General features: G+C 45.6%; 2 protein-coding genes across 2 annotated transcripts in view; one reads left to right on the top strand and one right to left on the bottom strand.

The window, feature by feature from the left end:
- Positions 1–1,603: 1,603 nt before the first annotated feature.
- LOC142590062 (uncharacterized) lies at positions 1,604–17,735 on the bottom strand. Its single transcript, XM_075701903.1, has 5 exons — positions 17,500–17,735; positions 14,255–14,534; positions 12,942–13,280; positions 10,466–10,641; positions 1,604–9,565 (listed from the first exon to the last, which is right to left on the bottom strand). The coding sequence occupies exons 2-5, from the start codon at positions 14,531–14,533 to the stop codon at positions 9,466–9,468; spliced, it is 894 nt and encodes a 297-aa protein (XP_075558018.1). The 5' UTR covers position 14,534; positions 17,500–17,735; the 3' UTR covers positions 1,604–9,465.
- A 5,097-nt stretch (positions 17,736–22,832) lies between these two features.
- LOC142591366 (lysosomal alpha-glucosidase-like) overlaps positions 22,833–25,675 on the top strand; it is a 51,850-nt gene continuing 49,007 nt past the window's right edge. The window contains exon 1 of the mRNA XM_075703692.1: positions 22,833–22,884. Coding sequence (XP_075559807.1) covers positions 22,860–22,884 — 25 coding nt within the window. The 5' untranslated portion in view covers positions 22,833–22,859. The remainder of the gene's footprint in view (positions 22,885–25,675) is intronic.

The raw sequence follows: 25,675 nt of genomic DNA, 5'->3' as shown, positions 1-25,675 counted from the left end.
TATCAATGCGAAGTCGATCGATCGATATGCTTGCATGGTGTGTGCGTCGCTTTTATTGTTTCAATTACGGAATTTGCTCCACGATATCTGACGTCAATCGAATCCGTGGAGCGCGAAGCAACAAGTTATACTCCACCGCAACGATTTATCTTCTTTTCTTCCCTTTGTAAACCGCATGCAAGATAAACGGAGTGTATTTGTGTGAACATACCTAAAGCGTTGCCTTTTCGTGTCGATTTCACGTACGAACTGTTTGAACACAATTTTTTTTTGGACATAAGCGTTGGCGAATACGAGAGTTATATGGGGACCAGCCCTCCCTCACTCCCGCTTTCGGTGCTACCTTGGATATTGTATCTACACATTACCCTTGGCTATCAGTGGCATAGCCGGATAATTTTTCGCGGGGGGAGGGGGGGGGGGAAGCACACACTTGACCCTTCCAATTACATGTTCTGCAGCCCCCAAAATCGACTATGAGGAATACAATATGCTACTTTCTATATCGGCCTTTCTTTTTTCATTACGTACATACAAACTGCAGGCACATCTCCTTCAACTTTTATTGCAGTCCACCGAAGCCATATTTTTATTTTATAAATTGGCCTTAACACTCTGAATTCCATCTGGGTTTTGCCCATTTTTTATTTATTTTTACAGCTGGTGTTAAGCTCGGTATACCTTTCAGAACAGGCACCACCTCACTGTTATATTTTAGACTCTTGTGCTAAAAAAAAAAAAGTAAATAAAAAAAAGGCCGTATACATAAGTGATGTCTTTGATAATGAACACTACAATGTGACCAAATGGTAAGAACTGTTTGAGAACCAAGCTGGAAATAAACCAGCACACTGTAACAGAATTTCTTCATCGTCCAATTCACAAATTGTAAAATAGCTTTCCCGCTCATTTCTTTCACGATTCACATAAAAACTGCAAATCAGTGTTTCTGGTAAGTGTTCTCTCCAACAAAAGTGTCAGTATGACATCGGTGGGATATTTACAACATATCTAAAATGCAACGTCTGGATGATGTCCTTTTTGCCCCTAAAGTTGGAAATGATATATATATCTTAAAGCCAATGTGTTTTCAATATGTGTCAAGAAGGGTATGAGCTACCTGAGTATAGTCACCTTGTGATGGGAGGAACTACAACATTTTTGTTCGTCCTGGTGTTGGCGACATCTGTCGGTGACACCTTTTGGTAGGGATGCGAAAATGAGACAGCCATTCCGAATGATGAACGCACTCATCCTCGTTAACACGGGTGCTATGCACTGGGCTTTGTAGGGATCAAGCTCGCCAATGTTCCGAGCTTCTAACCTTGATTACAAGCAGTCACATAAGTGCGAGATTTGCCGATTTGTTTTTTAAAGAACAGAACTAGCAAAGTGCTGAAGCATGGGACACAGTAAGTCGACACACACGCACTGTGTCCTGCATTTCAGCACCGAGCTAGTCCTGCTTCGAAAAAAAAAAAAGTTAATAGGATGTAGCAGATGCACACAGAAACACCTCCCTAAAAAGGTTGTTTCTCTAAGTTGAAAGAAAAAAAGAATTATTTTTTAACAAAAAGAAGAAAATAAGGCAGGCCACAAGACGTACTTGAGTAGGACGTGTTTATAAACAAATGCTCCAACAATATGAAATGGAAATACACGGACACACTCAGCACGCACATCATAATGTGGTATGTAGACGGGGAGGGCCAAAAATGGGTTCCCCTGGTTTTGGCAAGCAACAGACGTATACCAGTTCACGTATCGTGGATACAAGAAACAATGATATGTTTGTACAAGAAAATGACGAATATGGTAGCAATAAATAACAGTTGATTTTTTGTTTTACGTGGAAATCCATCACAAACTCAACAGGGGTGTGTGTATATAGGAGAGAAATGCACTGCAACAATTTCTTCGTGCTGCAAAACAAGAAGATGTGGCACGGTACTGTGCCGTATCTATAGAATGGGTAGCTAAAGTTTCTGGCATGCAATGAACCCAATTGAGGTGGAATTCACGAACCGCTGCTGCTCAAGTTTTGGTACATTCCGTTTGCTCACAGGTTTGCCTTTAGATACATTGCTTGCAGGAAGTTACTGACAAGTAGTGAATAGAAAAACTGCACTGTTCTTGAAGATGACTTTGTTTAAAGCAAGTCCTATTTTTTGCATCACTCATTGTGTATCATTTTGTGTAGAGCACCACCTCAAAGTATGTATGCCGAATTGTCGTACCAAGTGTTTCTACAAATCCCTTTGTCCCCAAAACCAGTGTTGACCGGAATTGCCTGCATACCTCCACCATCTCCATCGCAGTACCTTCGTCGTTCAAATCTGCAGTTGAAGAACACTTGTGACGAAATGTACTTGATCACACACTTTTTTTGGGGTTGACATTCCCACTCCTCTCTGTAATAGCTCAGAACTCTGACAGTACTTGAATAGATAAATATGTTCACTTTGGATGCCTCAAATATGTTGTGTGACGACTTTGACCATTGAAATAAAGACATCTGAAGGCTATCCAACCTTCATGCAGCTTTTCAGCTATGTAAATTTCGCTCCCATCCCATTTGCCGATATCTGCTGCAGCCAGATATGTTGTCTGCAAAAAGTTGTCAAAGCAGAGGGACACACAGCATTGTGTCATTCTTCAGGGTGATGAGTAAATTCATCTCGGCTATCACAGGAATTTGATCTTTGAGATAACTGCATCTCGAGGCTTCTAATCTTGTTGCGTTCTGCCCATCTTATATGGTGCATGCTTATTTAATTTGAAAAGTTTAATGCACAGCCTTCACCATGTCTTACACTGCGTAATTATGACAAGAGAAGCAGTTAAACGAGAGTAAAGTGAAAAGAGTGGAGGTGTTCGTGAAATTTGCAAGTATTTAACCTTGCCCAACACATGTGTGCACCGGAATGGTGCAGAATATACGGAAGGGCATGCTCTGCAATTGGCCCGGTTCATTTGTCGAAGACTGCATGTAGCGAGGCAAGTGCTTGACAAATCTGGTTTCTCCCACACTCATTGGAAGCTAAGTATGTGAATAGAGAGCAACATTCTAAACTATTCCATACATGCACTTCAGTTTACGGGATACTGGGACACTGAGGGCGCCAATGGCAGGAGTAATGTTGGCATCGTCATCTCGTCAGGTTTACTTCAACCAGAAAGTGTTAAAAAGTTTTTTTTTTTGCTTTGTCACTGTCCTTGCAGTAGGGAAAAGCAAAATATAAATCCAGTGTACACTGATGTGCTTGCACCAGAAGAAACTTTGCCCATGGTTGTTGCAAATAAAGCTCTCCATGCCATGGTTCACGCCTGTTCCACAAGATGGTCCCACCAGCACAACTGTGTGACATCGATATCTCCAGCGTTTCGGTATTCCGTAAACTCGGCTACAATTACGGAGAAAGCTAAAACTATTTAACGGACTCTCCAGAACAAATGACCATCCGGTAAAGCTGTCATTTGAGCAAAACCGTGCGACATCTTCTTGTGGTGCAGCACTGGGAAACGACTACAGAGGCATGTCGCCGTGGTGGCCACAGACGCTGTGAGCGCCGTGACAAAGCTCGTTTTTAGGGTTATGTGCATTCACGCATGCACACAGACACAAACACTCTGAGTAGTTTTCGTTGGCATGTGCACATAGTGTCGCAATGGACGTGTAGGCCAAGCTCTTTCTGAAGGCTTTGCAACACAGAAGCAGGCAGAGAGAGAGAGAGCTTGCCTGCGCAGTTATTCAATAGCGGAATTTCTTTTAATAAAATGTGAAATAAAGCAAAAAAAGCTCACTGCTCGTTCAACAAACACCAATCTCGGACCATACAGTGACTAAAAGAGGCATACTCCACGTAAGAGAATTGCCCTGACCAGGAACATCATTATGCAAGTGATAAAACGTATGTACAACAGCAATGAATGTGAAGTGACCCACAAAAGCTTACAGTGCACAGGGTCCACGACAGATGTTTGAATTTCTGCCCTGCTAAGGCGTGGCACTACAAATTTAGTGAGCCCTACCCAGCAAATTCACAAGGCTGGGGGGAGTTTTCCTGAGGGGGACGTAGGTTGGCTACGGCCCTCACCCTTGCTGCCGCCTGCCCCAGGGACCATGCCATCTGTCGCAACTTTATACGACTCTGGCACGAGACGTCGAAATGCGCCATCTGTCCAGTGCACTTGCCCGGGCACATGACACATCGGGGAGCCACTGCTCAGATGGACTGGCTTCAGCAGTGACCGGCATGCTGACTTCAGCAAGAGGAATTAAGATGACGGCAATCACAGTTTTACTGGACTTACTGAGTGACGTGGGGTTACATTCATCTTTACGGTTTCATTTCTATGCCTCAAGGCATGGAAAAAGAAGTTTACACGTCACTGCGTAGGTCTCGAAGTCTGCTACAGACGGAAACATTTAATTTGTGGCTGTGCGCTCATTCTTAATGGAATAAGTACTTTTGCGAATCCTGTGCCCTGTAAGCTATTGTGGCCAACTGAAAAAACAAACAAAAACACTAGAAGACTAGATGCAAGGGAGGGAACGGTAGAAGTCTGCTAGCAGAAATACAGCACAGCAAATATAAATGAAGCACCTCCTCATTGAATGCACTAAGAAAGCTGCATCGACGTTGCACATTCAATGCACTGCATAAAAAGAAAATCAGCATTCAGGTACAGAATTCGACATTGTTGAACACATCAAATAAATATGCCACCAGCACTTGGAACAAAACATTAACACGAAAACAACTGCCCCTTGAGCGTTTGAGTCGAGTTCATCCAGTAAAGAAAGGTTCAGATTATTACGTCTCAGCGCAGACAGAAAAAAAAAAAGGACATATCACGGAGAAAATGACGTAGAAATGAGTGATCCATACCAAGCAGGAGGGGCCACCCAGACACCAGGTAACGGCAAATAACTCAAAGTAGGGTTTAGAGGCCCAACCGAAAGAAGCGAGTCCTACGTGCCGCGTCGGCGTGGGTGAGCATCTATCGTGGAAGAAAGTTGCGCAACCCCAGAAGGCTGTGACAGCACTCACTGCACAGGTTCCCTCGATGTCAGCAGAAAGTCACGAAAATATTTTATTGCACGTCAGCCCTGCTGCAAGGGCTGCAAAGCAGCAAGTGACACATGTCGGCCATTTTCTTTTTGCAACCTACTGGACTCCCAGTAAAATGACCGAGCGTCCTACGACGACGCCACATTGTCGTCAAGCTGTAGGCAGTAAATCACAATTATGGGGCGGGACGGATGAAACCAATGTACAGTTAATGTCAAAAGTTTGTGGACTGCTGGATTTTAGAAAAATGTTGAGTTTCCGAGCAGTTTATGACCGTAGAGAGTAAAACCATACAGCGCTGCAACAATTTGATATACTACAGTTAAACCTTGATTAAACGAAGTCAGTGAGACCAAAGAACTATTTCTTTAAATTGAAAACTTAGTTAAATCAAAAACACTAAAAGACCAGCTGCAATAGAATTTAATTTTGGCTAAATTGGTTGTAATTGAACAGTATATACCACTGAAGCAATCTGCCAGCATTACGAGAACTGCTCTTCAGTTCAGGTCATGATCAGTTTAAATTGCAGTGGTAATTTGTTTACTGTAGCAATAACTGAACAATTTTCGAAGCACTCTGAACACAAAAGATCTACTGTGACTTGTTTCTTTCTCCATATTTACCCCACAAAACTTTTATTGACTGGGTGAGATATTGTGTTCACTCTGAATGCTTAGAGGCTTTCAACGCATTAGGCTCTATGAACCTGCCCATTCAAGCATGTTGTAAAATCGAGGTTTGACCGTAGTACAGGCTGGAAATAATATACCAGGCTGCAGAAATATTCAGCCTAGCCCTTGCGACCCATAAACTTTTGAATTTGACTGCACACAAGCAGTAAGTGTCTCCTCAGCATGTATTTTCTGGACTAGTCGGTTTACATAAATTACGGCGAAACAGCGCAGACGATGGGACAGGTGAAAAAGGACAGGACAGCACTGACAACGGACAGGGTGTTGTCCTGTCCATAGGGCTGGTGAAAAGGAACAGGACAGTGCACTGACAATGGACAAATTGACAGGACAGGGCACTGTCCTGTCCGTTTTCATGTCACAGATGATGGTATGGGTGAAAAGGGACAGGACAGTGGATTGACAATGGATATACAGACAGGACAGGGCGCTGTCCTGTCTGTTTTCATGTTGCAGACGGTGGGATGGGTGAAAAGGGACAGGACAGAGCATTGACAACGGATAAAAGGACAGGACAGAGAACTGCCCTGTCCGTTTTCATGTCACAGATGATGGCATGGGTGAAAAGGGACAGGGCAGTGCTGCGACGACGGACAATCCTGTGGACAGTCCTATGGACAGGACAGGGTGCTGTTTTGTCGGTTTTCGTGTCCCGGACGATGGGATAAGTGAAAAGGGACGGGGCAGTGCACTGACAACGGACTGTCCTGTCCTTTTTCACTTGTCTCATCGTCTGCACTGCTTCACCATAATGTATTTTCTTAACTATATTGAAACTCATTGAACTAAACCAAGCACTCGCTTGTATGTGTTTGCTTTGCCTCTCGCCCTGTCTTTTAATAAATAAGTGGCACCACTCGATGCTGGTGCGATTCCAGCTAGCCTTGACATGATTGAGAGAAAGCTTTAGCTTGGGGCCAACTTTGGCGCCGTTTACTGAAATACACGTAAAGCACAATGCTTCTATGAGACAACTTCTGCACCGATTTGAATGAAATTTGTGGCATTTGAGAGGGAAAGTGAAATTCTTGTGACTCTAGGAAGCAAAATTTTGACTTGGGATCTCGAATTAAAAATTAAAAGTTGCCAAAAGCCAGTAAGTTTAAATAAATAGAAGCACGGAGTTTACATATCTGTAACTCGGCACCCCAACACGGCTATCGCAGTTCTGCAAACTGCACCTGTTAGAGCATCATCTCAAGTGGACAAGCTTCATATATAAGTTTATACCTTATGGGAATTTGTTATAACGCTATCAAAATGTTTTGGAAAAGTCCTACTCATAAATAAGTGGTATGCTTCAAATCGATGTGTAATACATCAGTTTTGTCCACTTCAGATGTATTATTTGATGCAGCCTACAGAATAATGGTATTGTTTCTTATAGCTGAGGTACAGAGCTGTAAACTTGACACTCGAGTTCTTATAAATTTTCTAATCAAAACCAATTTTTGTACAAAAACTGATGGCCTAAATAAAAAATCTAATTCCTACAGTCAACAGACTGCAACTTTTCCTTTTGAATGCGACGCACACCATCAAAATTGGTGCAGTGGTTGCCGAGAAAAATGATTCCTCTGTTCACAAGTATTTAGACAGGAGTGGCTGAGCTAAAGCTTCCTCCTGATGAAAGCTTCCTGCAACTAATATTGAAGGGGGAAAAGGAGGGCTTGTGTTGCGGCTCGAGCAAAGACGCTGACTAGACAAAGCTTGGTGCTTTTCTGACTGACAGAAACACAGTCTCCAGAGACTGCTTACGTAGGACTAGCAAGCAGGGCTTTCCCATCAGAACAGATTGTAAGATGAACGCAAGCAGAAAACAGAGAGGGAAAAAGACCTCACAACTTCAAGAGCAACACTGCTCAGTAACCATATCTTCTTGCTTTGAGCCACTCCTGCATTCATGATCCAGTTTAAATTCTGTTGCGTAAGGCGGCATGCCAAATTATTGCCTTTACGGCAGCAGTGAAGTTTCGTCATATTAAAATTGTCACGCTTTGCTATATTGAGGTTAAAGATACATGGTGCTTCATGCAAATTACATCATGAAAAGTTAAATACTTCGTTATATTCAGGATTTCATTGTACTGAAGTTTGTTTCATCTATGGTTAAATGTAGCTGCACATCTCTATAGAGAAGTACAGTCAAACCTCGTTATAACTAAACAGGATATAACGAAATAATTAATATTAGGAAGTGAAATACCCTCTAAAATCGACAGAGATTCATAGTGCAGTACAAGGAATAATGCGTATAAAGAAGTAATTAATACGATGAAGTAATTCTGGCTCCCCCTTTAACTTCGTTATCCTAATATTTGTAGCATTGCTTGCTACATTTAAAACAGAGTGTAGGACAGAGTGTAGGACAACCTAGTGGGGGCAAACGCTGGCATGTAACAGGGTGTACAATGTGATGAACACAAAAGATATAATCTCAGAGACAGTAACTAAGCTGAACTAAGTCATTAACATTAGCAATTCTTTGCTGGACTGTAAATATGGAGCAGTATACTGATAACAACTATAAAAAAGATATAAAAATTTGATCGTTCTTGGTGTATAGCATTGTATCTAGGCCGACCTTACAAAACTTCAACGCATAATGCGGTAAAAAATGCCTATTGATACAAGCAGTAATCGCTATAAGAGCTATTATCGTAAGTTGACCACATGAAGGCAGAAAGCTTAAAAGCTGTGAGGTAATGCAGTCAAATTCCACCCTTTGACAAAAACATCTGTTCTTCCTTTTAGGCCGTTTCAAGAACTCGGATGCATGTATGTCGATCATCATGCGGGTCGTCACTATAAGTGCTATTGTTTAAAGTAAACCACACCATAGTAGCAAACACAATATGATGTGGTAAATTTCCACTCGTTGCCTATGAAGTTTTAAAAAAATTTAGATTGTTTAAAGAACTTGAACACGTCAAAGATGGGACTGATGTGTGCTCATTGTTGTGAATGGTGGTCGTTATGAGTGGCATTAATACAAGTTGACCGCACTGCAGTGGAAAGCTCGGCTGCGAGGAGTTCCTTACTCCGTCTGAGACTTCTGCTTGAGGCTATTTCGAGAAGGGAGACATTCGACAAAAGCATGACTGATGTGCACCCTACAAAAGGACAGAGAGGTGGGCGAGCAGGAGTGGATTTATGGCAGCATGCAGGCAGCCTGACAAGGACAAAGAAGGAAAGAACTAACAGGACATATCCTGTCAGTTCCCTCCTGTGATGACAGGACATGTCCTGTAACTTTCATACTTGTCTTGTTGCACTGCATAAAAGCAGCTATGTCCTGACTGGACATGCCCTGCTTCCAGATAAGACATAGCCGATTTCAGTGAGCCCGACAAGGCAAGGACAAAACGAGGATGAGACTGACAGAACTTGTCCTGCCAGTCCCCTCCTTTTATGTCCTTGCCTTGTCGCTCTATGTAATAGCAGCTTACATCCTGACAGAACATGTCCTGTCGGTTCCCTTTGTTTATGTCCTTGTCCTGTCACACTGTCTGAAAGCAGCTATGTCCTTCCTAAAAGCAGGACATACCTTGCCGGTTCTCTTCTTTTCTGTCATTGTCCTGCTGCATTACCTAAAAGCTGTCTATGGATGTGCACCCTTCCTGAACAGAATTAAATGCAGAGGCCTAGTGTTGAGCCCAGACACGCTGACCAAAGTGAGGCGTGCCAAAAAGTGACTAGATGAGGTGAAGCGTGGCGACTTCGCGCGGTGTGTGACCGACTATCAGGAGGTTGTCGTAGCTCGGAGGTGGCTGGCTGGCAGCGACCGTGGCCGCCCTGAAAATGAGATAGCATGCAAAAATCTACGTCACAAAGGCAAACACCAACACAGTGATTTCACATTTACTCTCTCTCTTCTGCTTATGGGCTCATAAACGGCACAAATGCAAATGCGCGATTGCATGTGAAAGAGGTGACAGAAAACAATGCGGTCGAAAGTTTCATTTCTGTACACCTTTTACCCTCTGCGGTCACATGCTGGACCCTTCCCTATTATTTAGGTTTGTAGCGCCAGCTTTCAGGAATTTTTTCATCTTGTAGGTGCATTTCGCAATGTCTACAAATAAGGGCAGCACATTCTTTTTTTTCCTTTCACCATGCTGGAAGTGGTCTTCTTGCGATATGCAGCTTGAAGCACTGACAGGACTGCAACGTTTTCCACATGTGCATTTTATCAACAAATTAACGCGAGTTCAGTGAATCGGACAACAATGTTAGTGCTGTGGATGAGTATATTTTGCCTTCGAACGGTTGGTAAATGTCTTCAGATGAGAGCACTTTATAAGGTGACAATGATGACCCTACAGACCTGCAGTGCAAATCCTGGCCTCCACCCACGAGAGCTTCAAGCGGTACCCCACTGCACTCAATTGTTGCTGCGAGTCTCAGGAATATGTAAACTTTCTGAAATAAATCGCTTCACATGCGTTTGTTTACCCGAGTGCCATTTCTACTGGAAAATATTAAAGAGACGCTAAAAGCAAGCGTCGAATCATTTGCGACTGTTCCACAATTAGAACTGCCCGAGGTCATGCTTTACTGAGGTGCTACTACAGCTCACTCCGGTTACGCAGCGGATTTGCATATAACACAGGTCTGGGAGCACACAGCAAGGTCATTAGCGCTGCATGTGACACAATTACCTTCAGCCGCGAAAGCTCTCAGTGATTCGCTCACCGGGAGCCTGGGGTGAGCAGCCAGTGGGGCTGGGTGCTGGGCATTGCCGGCACCGTTGCGACGCTGTGGACCGACGCTGGGCCATAGCCGCGCCGCTGGGCTTTTCCCGGTGACGGCACCTGCGGCTGCTGCCTGTGTATGCCAGATACGATGTCCACGGCACAGGGCATGGCCACCTGTGAGGCAGGTTTCAGTCCGATTCAATTTTCCTGAAGTTTATTTTCCAACATACATACATATATGTCAGTGGCCTCCTTGGCAAGAAACCTGCGTCAAACAGCTTGACGGGGTCAAGGAGCCAGTGGCAGGCAACACAAAGAATAACAAAATAATTTAGTGACCAAGCATCAGTGATATCATAGACTTGATCGAGGTAGCAGATTAGAATTAGTACACGGAACAGCATTCCTATGAAACAATTTCTGACAATGAAGCTGAATATTTGTATATCATATCTGAGTTCAATTTCCCTGAGAGAAACAGGTTTCCTGGACTGAAAGCAACTTTCTACAGCTTGACAAAATCCGGGAAACCCTATGTAATTAGCAGAGCGACGTATCAGGGGACAAAGCACAGGCTGATTTATTCGTCGTGCTGCTCGTGAGAATGATGCCGCGGGTTTGACTCCCGAATGCAGCAGCTGCATTAACAATGGTAAAATGCAAGAACATTTAGATATGAAGCTTCATGTGCACAATAAAGAGACTGACAAATGGCCAGAATGTGTTGCCAGATGTTGATGGACATGAAATGACCATGATTTATAGTGACAGAATCCAGCACGCTGTTTGCAATTCAAGTAGGAATTGTAATTTTACATTGGCAAAGAAAGTCTCAATAACCACCAAGTGTCACGGCCCGGCAGTGAAATCTTGGTACTCCGGATGTAGCTTATGAGATTGCCGTACGCAAGTCGGCTGTTATTAAGTACAGCATACTTATATTGCTTAAGATTGCAGTTTGTATTACATGCTAGTGATTCATTCTATGCGTATTACGAAGTAAAAAGAAGTGCACACTAACGAGTGTCCCACAATGCATGGCGGCACACACGCTTTTGTATGCGCGCAAGTTTGCGAGTAAGTACCCAGAGTTGTGTGGTCTCTCTATGGGAGACAAAATACCATTGACTAGTTGTGCTGTAAATGGGTGCCAGCTCTACAATATTAGAGCATGTGTGGCTATGGCAACAGGTTGAACTGCGTATCACATACAAAAGTGTTGTTTAGATTTTGAGAACTTAACTTGGCTTGGCTAAAGAACACCCTTGTCTGGCTAATGACCAAAGCAGTTGTCATCTGTCAGCATCTGTCAATTAATTATGTTATAAATACATCAGTAAATCAACCAATTGACCAGACAGTCAATTAATCAATCAGTCCATCAATCAATCAACCACAAGCTGATCTGCAGGTGCGGCTTGTGGGTGATAGGAGCGGGAGATGGGCAATGCCATGGAGGTGAACTAGCATGTCTTATTCAACGGAAACATTAACTCTGGACCAGCTCTGGCGTTCCTATTAAAATGCGTTGAAAGAAGATATGCCTTGACTATGCAACTGTTCTGCCAATTTGAATATTGTTTATATTTATTGTATTATATTTAAAATACAAAGCTGCAATCTTGTGCCCCGTTGCAACTCACCTGTTGTCTTCTACCACACTTATACATCCTAAACAGGACATAAGATGTCATTGAGAGCTAGTGCCACATTTTCACAACAGGTGGCCACTAATCTTCTCCAGCATATGCATAATTGATTTTCTTACGAAACCTCTGCTCCAGGCAAAGGTCATGCTTTAGACATTTCGGGGCACTAATTCTTATGACTTACCTCGAATCTAAGTTTGTCTTTGCTTTACTTCCAAGAAAACTTGCCAAGAAGCAAACAAACAAGGGAGCAAAAAGGAGAAAAAAGAAAAACTTCAATGTAAGTAAACCTGAGCAACTGATACATCAAAGACAGCGAAGCTGCACAAGCAAGTTCTCACATTCTTTGGAATTACTAGGAGTCTGTTTTCTGGCTCACAGCCTCGATTGAATGCAGCAGCAATTGCTACTGCATCCAAGCCTGGTTGTGACTGGCTGTTCCTAGTGATGGCTCCCATGCCACCACGATGTCACCTTTCATCGCCGCAGCCGTACAAACTCCCAGTGAACTTCCAACATGGAGCTGGTACAAGGTGACGTAAGAAACAAAATGTTTTTATAGCTGGTTAGAAAAATCTGGACCTAGAAGCTGTTGGTATTCAAATGAGACACACGCTAGCTAAATTTTACTCTACAAGGATTAAACATTACGTTTCAAGGCAAATTCGAGACTCCGACACGTTGCCCTGCATGTTATGTTTCGTATCGACCGCGGCGGCGCGTGCCAACGCACAGTGCTGCACAAAAGCCATTGCAGAACTCCGCTCAACAGCTTGGCTGTTCAAAATCGGAGTGGATTCGGAGTGAGATGAAGTCTCTCCTCACCTGTCTCGGTGGGCCGACAGACACGAGGGGATTATAGTGCACTGTGGCAGGCGGAACTGTAGGCGGCTGCATTGTCGCTGACCGCCGAGCTCGCCGCAGCTCCTTGCTACGCATGTAGCACTGCAGAAGCAGCAGCGAGACGTTGACGCCGATGAGTAGCACACCGATGTAAACAAACACAAGCAGGTCGCCGCTGGCGACCGCACCGTCCGGCGGCTCGCCGATCGCAGGTCCCATTGGGGGCTGCTCGGAGTTCAGCGAGGCGTCTGGCGCTCCAGTCTGGATGGCGCCGGCAATGACCAGCGCGATGCCGGTGAGGATGGCTGACACGTAGAATACCTGGAAACGCACATTTTTGTTGGCATCACGCTATGCGTAGGCAGATGGATGTGGCACGCATGTTCCCGAGTTGAGTGTGGCAAACACAGAAATTGATCAGCAGACCATAAATATGATCGCCTAGTGCAAATAAGAAAAGACGAAGGGAACAAGGGGAGTGCCAACAAGTTGGCGCTTCTCTTGTTCTCTTCTATTTTCTTTTTTGCTTACGCTAAGCGAATCATACTTATGGTATACTGAGCAATATGAGCCGGCCAGCCCAGCAAGATGTGCTTCTGAACACAAATTGATGATCTTTGGATGCAACGCGCTGATACCTGTCAGGCAGTACTGAACTACAAGCACCGTGGTATGGCTTAATTTTTGTTGGTTAGACCATGTCCGAACAATCAGGCACACACACCCCTGGGCTCAGTCAGTTTAACTATTATTGATGTGGATGGTTAACAGGGCCTGATGGTCTAGTTGGCTAGGCATGGCTCAGTTAGAGCTGTGACCTGAATAAACGATAAAAAAGAAAACGATAAGACAGACAAAATGCTTAGTTTGTGTCCATGTCTTTTTAGTGCTTTAACACATCACTTTAACATGGTTTATTGTTAGAGATTTCTGCTTTGATGCTCAAGCAAGAAAACAGTTTTTCCGGCGTGGTTTGAGCATGCGCAGTCACGAGTAGGCATTACCGGCTCTGCTTAAGCTGCATGTTTAACTCATGCGGAGGCCCATCTTGTTGTTCGGTGTCTTTTGAGCTATATTATAGCATGAAATTGGGCTAGCTTGGGTTTGCTCATCTTGCAGTGTACTGAGTACTACTGAAAAGCACGGAAGCACACAGCAGACAAGGATGAGACAGCTCTCCGCTGTCCCCGTGTTGGGGTGTTCTTCTATAGTTGTTGCTAGCACTCAACGCATTTACAGGATAAACTATTCACATTCTTTATGTTCGGTGAGTCCAGGTTCGTAGCAATGCTCACCTGTTGAAAGTAGTGGCACACTTCGTGAGCGTTGCACGTGACTGTTGACACCGGCTGTTGCTGCGACTGGTGCTGTTGCACGTGAGCCGACGTGACCGACAGCGAGCGCATTCCACCCGGCTGACCCCCCGTGTGGGGCTGCGGGGCAAAGGGCGGCACGCGCGGTGCCCCACCCTGCGGCCCCCCCGCCAGGTGGTAGCCGTGGCTCTGCTGCGACGAAGGCGGCGGCGTGCAGCTGCCGCAACGCCCTTCGCTTGGCTCAAACAGTAGCGATGACATCCTGCGTACGTGGCAGTCAGTTATCGCAACAGAACTGCTTGTTGGCCTAGTTGGTACATGCTAAAAGACATGTCTTTTGCCGCAATTGAACACCCACAAAAGGAAGACACATAAGAACGTAGTATTTTGCACAGGCGGTTACTGTGTCCTCTGGACGGTGCAACCTGACCGAAAGGCCACTCACTTTACAGGGCGTCAGTCCTTTCTTCACACAGAATCCGATGTATCTTGCCTGGCATGTCGTTGCGACGATATAACTGGCGATCGTGTCAACGCTAGGAAACGAGTTCGGAAAACGCGCACAAGAAGACAGGCCGGGTGTACTAGAAATATGTTGCAACAGAACTGCTTGTTGGCCTAGTTGGTAGTTGCTAAAAGACATGTTTTTTGCCGCAATTGAACACATACAAAAGGACGACACATGTGTCTTCTTTTTGTGTGTGTTCAATTGCGGCAGAAAACATGTGTTTCAGTCAGTTATCGCACCGCTGCAGCTGCATCCGGACATGCATCCGTGGTACGAAAAGCCAGGCGTGCAGAACGCGGACTCGAGATGAACAAGGAGGACAACACGGACGTTGCGTCCGTGTTGTGTATGCGCGCCTGGCTTTTCGTGCTACGAAGCTCTGCTGACTTGCTAAGCTTTCTGTCGTTCTAGATGTGCGTGCTGCTGGAAAGCATTGCCTTTGCTTCAACTGAGCCTCAGAACTGGCCCAATTTTTCGTTTCTACGTGAACTACGGCTGGTGACTAGCTAATAATCCAGTGGCAAATACACCACCTGCCAAACTTGAGGAGAATTCATACAGACTCACCGGTCAATCAGGTTTACTCATTTCACTTCAATTTTGTTGACATTCATTGAAATTGCAAAGAGAATGTTCAGATCCTTGGGGCCCACAGCCAAGGATTCCATTGTGTTGAACAACAATAGGGATACTTAAAATAACAGCATGCAGTGGTGTTTCAATATAGATAATTTATTTCCTCAGTACATTTCTGTAACGAGACAGCAAGAACTAGTATTCAACAGTTTTCAAAAAGCTCCTTACGCATCAAACGGACTTTTTTTCAGGCTCAGAAACACACGCACACACACACACACACAGGACTTCATGAAGAAAATGTGTGGTCTTCATAAGTTTCTAACTAACAAAAAACGGAGCCCATTGGGCTCCATTTCCCTCTCTTTCCCTCTCGTTGTACGGAGCTTTGGCATATGGTTGGGTTTAAAATGCCAAATAACGAAGTAAGAAAATTCTAGAAGCTGCTTCTTGCACACATTGTGAGTAGCAAGTAAACAGAAACAACTATTGCTCGCAGCTGTCTTGTTGCAAGCCGGCAACTTTAAGCACACTTGTATGGAGTGGATTGTTACGTTTTGTTGTGTTGTGCGTGCATTGAGCTACTTTTATTGGCCCCTCCACCTCTGCGACAGCCCCGCAAACATGACCTCTTTTTACAATCAGCACCTTTCGAGGGGTCCATTGCACAGTGCAGACACAACAGGGACCAGGGGCAGTTAGTTTTTGAGGGCGGAGCTTGGAACTGAATTCACAGGACGTCACTTAGTGCAAGCTCAAGCATCCACAGGTTGTTGTCAAGCACACACTCTTGTCAAAAGTAGACATCGGTCCATCTTGTAACGAGCCGAGTACAACCTAAAAACACAAAATGACCGACCAGACATGGACAATGGAGTGCAATGTTGCCGTGAATGTCAGCATAAGCTTACTACAACATGCTTTTGCCCGTAAAGCAGGTTGTTTGGTTATCAGCAGGTGTGGGATGGACTCCCGATAGGTTTCTGCTCTCACTTGGTAGTGTCTGTGCATTCCTCCCAGAATGAGGAGAGACTCAAAGAGTTAGTACTTAGTTGGAAGCGCTCTGATGGAAGTCTTAATTCCAGATTACATGCATCCTAGCTTGGAACTTCGACTGCCACAGCACAACATCACTACTAATCAATTCTCTGTCCCACGTACTGCTTTGAATTTGCTACAGACTGCTCTACAGACCAGCGGCAGTTCTTGAGGATCTGAAACCATTTACTACGACAGCAGAGGTACTCAGTACGGTTGCACTGATTCAATCGCGCTCTAGATATATCTAGGTCAGATACTTCTCATATCAGTCGGGAACTTCGAAACAGCAGAGGAGGAAAGGCTGAGTGTCCCCGTGAACTAAATTACGGGTCCCACAACCGCGCGACGCTATGAATGCACCGACTAAAGATACATACTTTAACTTGCGCGGCTTCGTCCCGCCGGTGTTCATACATATCGTGGCGAACTTATTTTGCGTGCCGTTATTTCTCAAACACGTTCCCGCAACAACTACAGCACAACTACAGCGCAACCTTAAAACCTATCTCGGAAAAGAGATACATGCCGATCCGTACCGTCAAACGTGGAGGGGATCGAAGGAAAAAAAAAAATAATACACAGGCACGCACGCGTACTCGCGAATCACCTTTTGCAGCACTTGTTCGATAGCGTCGGACGAAGAAGCTCTTCATCTGGCATCGGAAATCTCGGTTCGTCCGGGGCAGCGCAGTTTCGTCTGTCCGGCGGCTCTCCGCGCTGCCGCGATTCTCCAATGCGCGCACCCTCGGAAGTACGAAAGGAGCAGCAGCGTCTTCCGTTGCGTTCAGGGCCAATTTACGATCATCAGGCTCGCTAGCGGCGTGTAAAGAACGCCAACGGGAGGCCGATCCACCAAGCTGGATTTTGTTATATTACGCTTCTCTTTTATATCGGGGACGGAGGCGGGGTGGGGGGAACCCAGCACCCCTCCTCCACACTGTAAACAAACGCGCTCGAGGCGCGAATATCACGCGCACCATACGCAGATGGTTCACGATCGGCGACCCCCGAGGGCCGGGCCAAGGCAGCGGCGCGTTTAAAAATGGAAGATACCCTTTCGCGCGCCCGCAAATGTTTATTGTACGCGGGGTGTAAACATTACCTTGGAGCAAGGAGAAGACACCGGAATCACAGCTTCGTGCGGAGCCATTACCGGCGCCGCTTCCGCGGTTCATGGCGGTTTCCGAGAGCCTCTCGGAGACTGCGCGACGAAGGCGACGGCATCGAGGTGTGCGAACGTTGGAGCAAAGTTCGAAATGTCAGACGCGCCGAGTATTTAGACCATTTCAGCAGTGGGTGCGTGCGCCGAGAAAAATTTTGACAGACCGCAACCTCAAACTGTTTCAGTCGCCTTTCCGCACGAATGCGTTGGAGCTTCGTATATAAGTTAAACATTATTCAAGCTCGAAGCGAGTTCCTTTTACTTGAAGACTGCTGGCCGATAAACTTGTAATTTATTATAAATTATTTACAACGAGATGAAGGTCATCATCAAAGTTTGTACGCACAACACCAGCTGTTAGCGGTTGGCTTAAACAGTTAGCGGTTATTTCTGGTTGGTTTCGGTTTTCCGGTATTGGTCGTTGTTGCGCTTTTGCGGCGAATTTCCCCGATGTGCCTTTTTTGAGCCGTGCTGTTTGTCTCCGACGCGATCTTAAGTTTTTAATAAAGGGAAAACAAATTGCTTCTCTCCACCTTGCGGGGTTCTACAGAACTATTACGTCAGCTTAAAGTTTACGCGCTTGGTTGAGGTACACATCGCATACTTGTTTGCAGATGAACGAGGCAGGTCCGTCGCTGACAATTTCGTCTTCCAATTTGTCCCATTGCCCGACGTTATAAGGTCACTGGCGTGTTACAGTCTTCACCAAATATGATACAAGGCTGTGACAAGTCAAGGGAAAAGGCGAGGGAACGCACATTGAACCTAAAGCTTTTCCTCTCGCACTGTCTCGTACAGTGACACATACATTCTGGAAGAGTGGTCAAGAATGTGAGCGCGCCCTATAGTGACACATACCAAATAGCGAAGTGAAATGAACAAGTAAAGCAAATAATTTGTTGAAGAATATGTGCCCTTTCATGAAGAGATATGCTTTAGAGATATATGAGCTGGCACTAACGTTCATCTTTTATGCAAGAGATGATCTTCTTGTTTCATAAATCAAAACAAGGATGTGATTACTGGTACAGTCGACACACATATGTGTGTGTGACATATATGTGACCATTAACTCGAACTTGGTTAATTCAACTTTTGGCTTAATTCGAACGCACAGAAAAGTCCTGGCGAGAAACTAAACCTTATGCGGAGAAAAAAACTCTTCGAATTCCAATGCCAAAGCAGCATTCGACCTTCATGCGCGCAGCGTTTACTAAAAGCCCGAAAGTTGAAAACACGAGAAGTTCAGCAGACCGCTGATACTGTTTCCCTAGGCGTCAAGCCATTTTACTTATTTTTTTGATGGCCTGACGCTCCCTCTGCCCGTGAAGCCATCAGTCACGCTCTCATACTCAGCAGTATTAATTCGTCCTTAATTCGACCATTATGTTGGAGGTGCTTGCTGAGCTGCCCGTAGAACCTTGTGAAACAGTTTTTATGCTTCGTCGAGCAGGGAGCAGCACTCTAACCTACGCACACCAGAAAGGCACAAATATACTGTGAGGGATAGACCGGAAATGGTGCCGAAAATGAACCAAAATACATAGAAAAATATTCACAAGTGAAATAAAAGATTTAGTAACATGGTCGTTGTCAAAAAAAAAAAAGAAAAGAAAAGAAAGACAGACGAGGAAAAAGAAAACCGGGAAAGCAAAGTAATCACGCGAGAAGACGCGCATATAGCTAGAAGAATTTGAGCGCAAATTTTAATGATTTAAGAACGGAGAAAGAAACTGTGGAGTGAGGGCATGCCAGAGAGCCATGCAAAACTTACAATTTCCGATAACAGGCTTTAACGCCGGTTTGCTTTTCCCACGGCGCAATCCGTGATGTCCCACACGTAAGTTGAAAGTCTTTCTCACAAAATTGCGCGTATGCGGCAGTACGAATACAGACTACCAGCAGATCGGACCAATTACCAAAGAGCACACGTACGCACACATACGTGCAGACACACACTTGCAGATACTCACAAACGCACACGTGCAGGTACATTGACAAACACACACACGCGGACAGGTACTCGCAAGGACACACGCACACACCCAGAGCGGGAAGCTGTAAGTCAATTTCTTGTACGGCATGACGTTACTGGCCGCGTCGAGCAAGAAAAAAAATTAATTAGGTTCTGAGGTATACGTATTGCCCGAACCACGATCTAATTGTGTGACACGACGTATAGTGGGCGACTCCGAACTAATTTTGACCACCTGAGGGCTCTTGAACGTGTACCTAAATCTATGGGCACACGAGCGCTTTTTCGCATTCCGCCACCACGGAAATGCGGCTGCGGCGGTAGGGATCGCAGCTGCAAACTCGATCTCGGCAGCATAACGCCATATATCACTACATAAAGTAGGTTCCTTCCTTTGCACCCCCCGCCCCCCCCCCCTCCCAAAAAAAATTTGGACAAACGGTCTAAACCCGATTTCCCCCCGAAGTTTGACCTTTCGTGAATGACAATAAATGCAGGCGTTACAAATCTAAAGACCGCTACCCGCCTTGAGTGAGCAAGCGGTCAAGAAACATCACGTGTAGTTATATACAGTTGAAACTCGATTTAACGAAGTGATGCTCGAATTATTTCGTTAAATCGGGAAGTTCGTAAAATCGAGAAAGGAATTTTTCGTTTTTTTCGAAATCTAAAACATAGCGACACGCACGAGCTACCGCGGCATTGTATTTGCCGCCAATCCATCCATCTGTCGCATAAACCACGAAATAACGAAAGCAGCCACAGCCGCCCATATACCGAGGCGGGGTTGAGTCCACTGTTCCGCGCATGGGTGCGGCGTGCAGCAACATCAAAGTAAAGCTAGGGCCGTGACCATGGCGCCTAGATGTTTCAACGCGATAGCTTTAGAGCGCACGCTCGAAGAAAATCGCGTGTGTCAAAATCAGAGAGAAATCATAGCTTTTTTTAGTCATTTATTTTAGGAAAAACTTCGTTATATAAATCGAGTTCGGGAAAGTTAGCTTCGTTAATTTGGGTTGATGGCAACATTGAACCCTATGGGTACCTGCCGGGGAATGGAAATTTCTTCAAACTAATCTGGATCCCGGGTCACGTAGGCATAGTGGGGAACGAAAGGGCAGACAGCCTAGCTCGAGGCGAAGCGTTCCGAGCTGGGCGGTCGAATGCCCCGGAGACCCACCTACAGGCTTGCGAGGGGGGATACGCAGAGACCCTGAACTTACATAGAGGAACTAGAATTAGATATCCGCCACCACACAAAGACCTCTCAAAGGAGGAAGCGACCAGCTGGCGCAGACTACAGACAAACTCCTTCCCCAACTTACACGTGCTCAATAAGATGTTTCCGACACAATACAGGGCCACCTGCCCTTGGTGCGGTGCCAAACCTACACTCTACCACATCACCTGGGAGTGCGAACGCAACAAAGCATTCCCCAAACACGAACACACGAGTGCGGAGCAATGGGAGAGTCGGCTCACCAGCAGCGAGCTCACGGCCCAAAGGGCTCTAGTGCAGCACGCGAGCGATGCAGCACGACTCAGTGGGGCCTTGGAATAGGGGCCCACCCTTGCTGAAGAGAAGTCTCAAGTCGCCAGCGCCAAGAAGATGAAGACGACGGAGACCTCGTAACCGCGAAACTCCTGAAAGACTCAAAAGTTTTCACTCACTCACTCACTCACTCGTCAGATCCGGAACTTCGTAAAATCGGGTTTCGTTAGATCGAGCTTTAACTGCAATATTATCTTATATGCAGGGTGTTCAAATTTAAGATTTATGGTTTTTTAAACATTAGCCACTGGGAGGCACGCGAACACCATCTGTGCAACTAAGTTATGTGGCCAGAGGGACACAAAATGATATGATAATTATCACTGTCAGCAGCCCAATTAACTAAAATTGAATAATTAACTTTTTGTTGACTGCACTAAGTGGGTATGTTAGTATTGAAAAGTTAGATGCAGTTCGTGTTTCTACACAGTATCAGCTCGAAGAATTCTTCTGGCGTGCCTGTACTCCGAGATATTCGACTCCAAATCTTAATTGTCGTTCGCACGATTACGCCTGCAAGAGAGCTAGGATCGGCGCAACGCTCCTCCCTGATGTGACGCGCATGTTGCGTGCGGCGTTTAGTCTGACAACGGGGCGGAGGCATTGGCAAATATCATAACTGTCGCCCTAATAACAGGACCGTATACACTCCTAGATCAAGTGAGAACAGAATTACGCACTAAACGACCTGGGTTAATTTTAACCAAGATCGCAGATCGCGATGGCCGAATTTTACGAGCTAGGCTTCGAGGTTGTGCCTCATACACCCTATTCTCCGGATTTGGACCCACACTGTAAAATAATTTACACCCTAAAAAGTGAAAAGGGTGTAAATGTGTCTATAAATGTGTCTAAAGGGTGTAAGCTATATAAATCACACCCTAAGGGTGTGATTTATGGACACATTTACACCCTTTTCACATTTAAGGGTGTAAATTATTTTACAGTGCATGCGGCTTTTTCCTCTTTCCAAATTCGAAAGATAGGCTGGGTGGAAAAAAATTTTCTTCAGATCAAGCGGTTATCTCAGTGGTGAATGACTACTTCAAGGGCCTCGAGCCATCCTTTCTTTCTGAGGGGCTAAAGAAAGATTGGAGCGCCGCTGGAAGAATTTTGTGGAGCTGGAAGGGAACTACATGTTGAAACATGAAATATTGTTTTCTGCAAACACGCTATCCTAAATTGCTTTTCACCACACTTATCAAGCGACCCTCGTGCAACGGCGGTTTTGTAAAGGAAAACGGCCTGCCTCAAACCGCGGACCCATAACGTGGTCACTGCGACCATGTGCACACGCGAATAGATTTAGATGCGCTTGTCACGTGTTGCGTGTTTCGTAACGCGCGTTTTCCCTGCGAAACCTAATCAAATCGGGCGAGATGACAAGCGCACTTCGTTGTTTCAAGGTTTTCAACGCACAGGGCTCCACGAATATGTGTCGGGGAATCGGGCGCACGTCGTTAAATTGAAAAATTCCTGAATATAGTGTTTCGCTATTTCGAGGCATGAGCGTAACTTCAGTTTTTTTTTTCTATAATTTACCGAGCTTTGAAATGCTTCGCGGGACAATTCGACGTTTCCCTTGCGGCTCATCCTCATCCAATTCATTCTTTTTTTTTTCTGCGCGACTGATCCCCTGTAGGTGAGATCCAAAGTCTTTGAAGTTATATCATCATTATCGGCGGCGATGTTCGAAACAGTGAAGGCGCCCGAAAACTGGTGGTAGCAGCATGGTATATCCGTGAGGCGAAGAAGAAGCAGACGAAAAGAAGAATGGAGGTCTACCGAAGAAGTCGCGGTGAGTTAGATCTTTGTAATATGTGATGTATACGGGTTGCCTATCTCTTCATGCCTATCTTGCGTAGCGAGCGTATCACTATGGGGCACATACTGCCGAAGTTAGCGCGAGGATAGTTTTTACTTGCTCACGTTGAGGGGAGGATCAGAGGGGTCAGGTGTTTTGTCTGCCTTGTTTTGCTACTTATTTACAGCTAATGATCACATGTTTCTATCCTGTCGCCCGTTATCATCTACACGGGACAGTGATTAGGATTCTGCGTTTCAATGTATTTAATACTGTACCGCTTTTAATTTTTTTTCTTGAAATGTCGTCGTTGGGCTGGTAGGTCGTAATCGGCTGGACACTTTCTGCGCGATGCAAGGAGGGCACACAATGAAATTCTACAGCGTCTCTGTTCTCTCGTTCTTGCCGTCTCTCTACTAGCTACGTTAATCACCCCAATGTGCGCGCCTTCCGGTGTCAGTGTTGTAGTAACCATAGCGCCAAACCGTAACCGAATTTACTATGTTTCTCGCCATCTCGCGGCTAAAACAGTTAACTTGCTTTGTGCTCCTCGAGGCATAATAAATTTATAGATGCCGTTGAATTACTCTGCTACATACAAGGTGTTCTTTTTAAGTGCTCCATCCCGCGAGGGGTCGTTTTTTTTTTCTGCGTTGAGCTAATGAGAAAATGGGACTTAGGAGGGTTTGAAGGCGAAGTCATTGGTATGCACCCTTGGAAGAAAATAACGCTAAAGACACAGTCTAGAAGCGCTCGTCCTGTCTTCTCCGTGCTTTCATTGCAGTTTTCTTTACCGTGGAAAACGAGAGAACGTAATCGTTGCGCGCGTGATTTCCTTGTAACGTGCTGAGCCTTTCAGCGCACAAAGGAGGAGGGGGGGGAGTATACTTGGTCCCACGTTTTAATACGGAGTGCATGTCGTGCAAGAAAAAAATGTAGCAATTTTTTTTTGCGCCAAAAGACAATGATCGTCTCAACAGCGCGGGACCTCCCCCCCCCCCCCCCTTCCGCGCACCCTCGCCGTCCCGCGCCATCTGTCCTAGAAAGCGCGCAACATTAGCGAGTGCAGAGGAAGTATCTAGTATATATACTTCGGCCGACAGACTATGTCCTCGAAAAAAAAAAATTCGAGCATCAAGTTAACGCGCAATGAATGAACAGCACAGCACAATCTAGTACACACTGCTACGATGCGTAAATGTACTTTGCTATGTTTCATCACACCAATAAAAATGTTCTTCTCGTACATGTTCTGCGGCTCTCTCTCTCTCTCTCTGTAGTGCCTGCTTGCTGGGTGCATCTGCAAACACCGCATTATCTCTAGCTGTTCAATAAACGACCTGTACTCTCAGACCACCGAAACAATCGCACGATATAGTGGGTTCTAGGTCGTCGCATCGAATCACACAAGTTGAATTCTAACGCTATTGATGCGATATTTCCGTTATCGCGTCCTCCTCGCTTTTCTCCCTTGCGCGCGCGAGATTGACCCGCCGTCGTCGGTTCGCCCTCGCACGCTTTCATTCGCCACATGCAGCATACGAGCACGATGTTATCACCCTTAGACTTTATATGGAACATCACGGCGACGGCGCAAGTGCGCCTGGAGTGTCCACATAATTGCTCTTGCAATGGAAAGAGAAAACGCGCGAAAATAAGTTTTGGAACGCGTTGTATGACTTACATTTGGGCTTGATTTCCTAACGCACAGACGCCAAACCGGCGTGACCCCCCCCTCCCGCGCCCTCGCCGTCCCGCGCCATCTCTCCTAGAAAGCGCGCAACATTAGCGAGTTTTCTCTCGCTCTTGGAGGCCATTTCACACAACTGATATTTTCCCACCGTGGTTACGATAGCTCTGTGCGCGGACTCCGAGATGGCAGCGGTGCCCGCACGATCTCGGAGGCCGCGTTCTGCGTGTTCTCACGACATTTTCAGCGCTACAAGTTGTCGCCCTGAGCACTGCGGCGAATGCCCGTCCCTCCCATGTCCCGTTGTTCTGTAAACTACGATACATTTGCGGAATGGCTAAAAGAGAGAGCTTTAGTTCGTCTGCAAACGTATTACCTTTAGCGGAATACCGAATCTCGAGTTATATTTACCGAGCGGCTGCATCTGGTGGCGCTACCTTGAGGCGCAGAGTCAAACTAGACACAGGACTACAAAGATGTTACTGCAGTAAATTACCGTGTTCTACTAAGCCACTGCCGCGAAGCGCACGTGATCGCCAAGATGCAGTTCTCCAATTAAGAAGTATTTCGGTCTTGCGCGATCAAAGCTAGCGCAGGCAAGCCACATGGAGCACAAAATAATAATGATAAAAAAAAGGATTTGCAAAGAACCCGGAAGGAGCAAGAAGGAACGCAAGTAGGACGTAGCAGGAGCTTTGGTTACGTAAAGAGACTCGACTGCGCTATTTCTAAAACTGCCTAATAGAGAGTTTTAGAATAGGGTACGTAAGCCATACCCAAACGTTGGCGGAGGCCCTTTGCGTTCTTTTGTGTTCGCGTTGGGTTCTGTTGCACGCCCTGCGGCTTGCACCATTCCCCAACGCTTGGACGCCCTAATCTAAAACTCTCGATTACTGTTCGACGAGAATGCCCATATGTGACACACGAACGTTTGTGACGGGTTGTCGTTCATCAAAGTGCCACAAGATGTGGCCACCAGCGAAACAACTGCCGCTTATACGTGCAGATAACCCAATCTACCCGTTATTGGATCTTGCCGTTGAGTGCGGGAGTTGGCCGACGTTGAGGAGGATTTTGAGACGAAACGGAAGGTTT

The sequence above is a fragment of the Dermacentor variabilis genome, chromosome 8 (genome assembly GCF_050947875.1).
Source record: "Dermacentor variabilis isolate Ectoservices chromosome 8, ASM5094787v1, whole genome shotgun sequence".
Lineage (NCBI taxonomy): Eukaryota > Metazoa > Arthropoda > Arachnida > Ixodida > Ixodidae > Dermacentor > Dermacentor variabilis.
Note: the sequence above shows the minus strand (reverse complement) of the source record. Positions and strands in the feature narration are given on the sequence as shown.

What these genes read in the sequence shown, in the direction of transcription:
- LOC142590062 (XM_075701903.1), bottom strand. Translation starts at nt 14,533, where the DNA reads ATGTCATCGCTACTGTTTGAGCCAAGCGAAGGGCGTTGCGGCAGCTGC. An exon ending in CTGTCGGCCCACCGAGACAG is followed by an intron (nt 10,642 to 12,941) that starts GTGAGGAGAGAC and finishes CCTGCCTCACAG; the next exon opens with GTGGCCATGCCCTGTGCCGT. An exon ending in CTGCTCACCCCAGGCTCCCG is followed by an intron (nt 9,566 to 10,465) that starts GTGAGCGAATCA and finishes TCTCATTTTCAG; the next exon opens with GGCGGCCACGGTCGCTGCCA.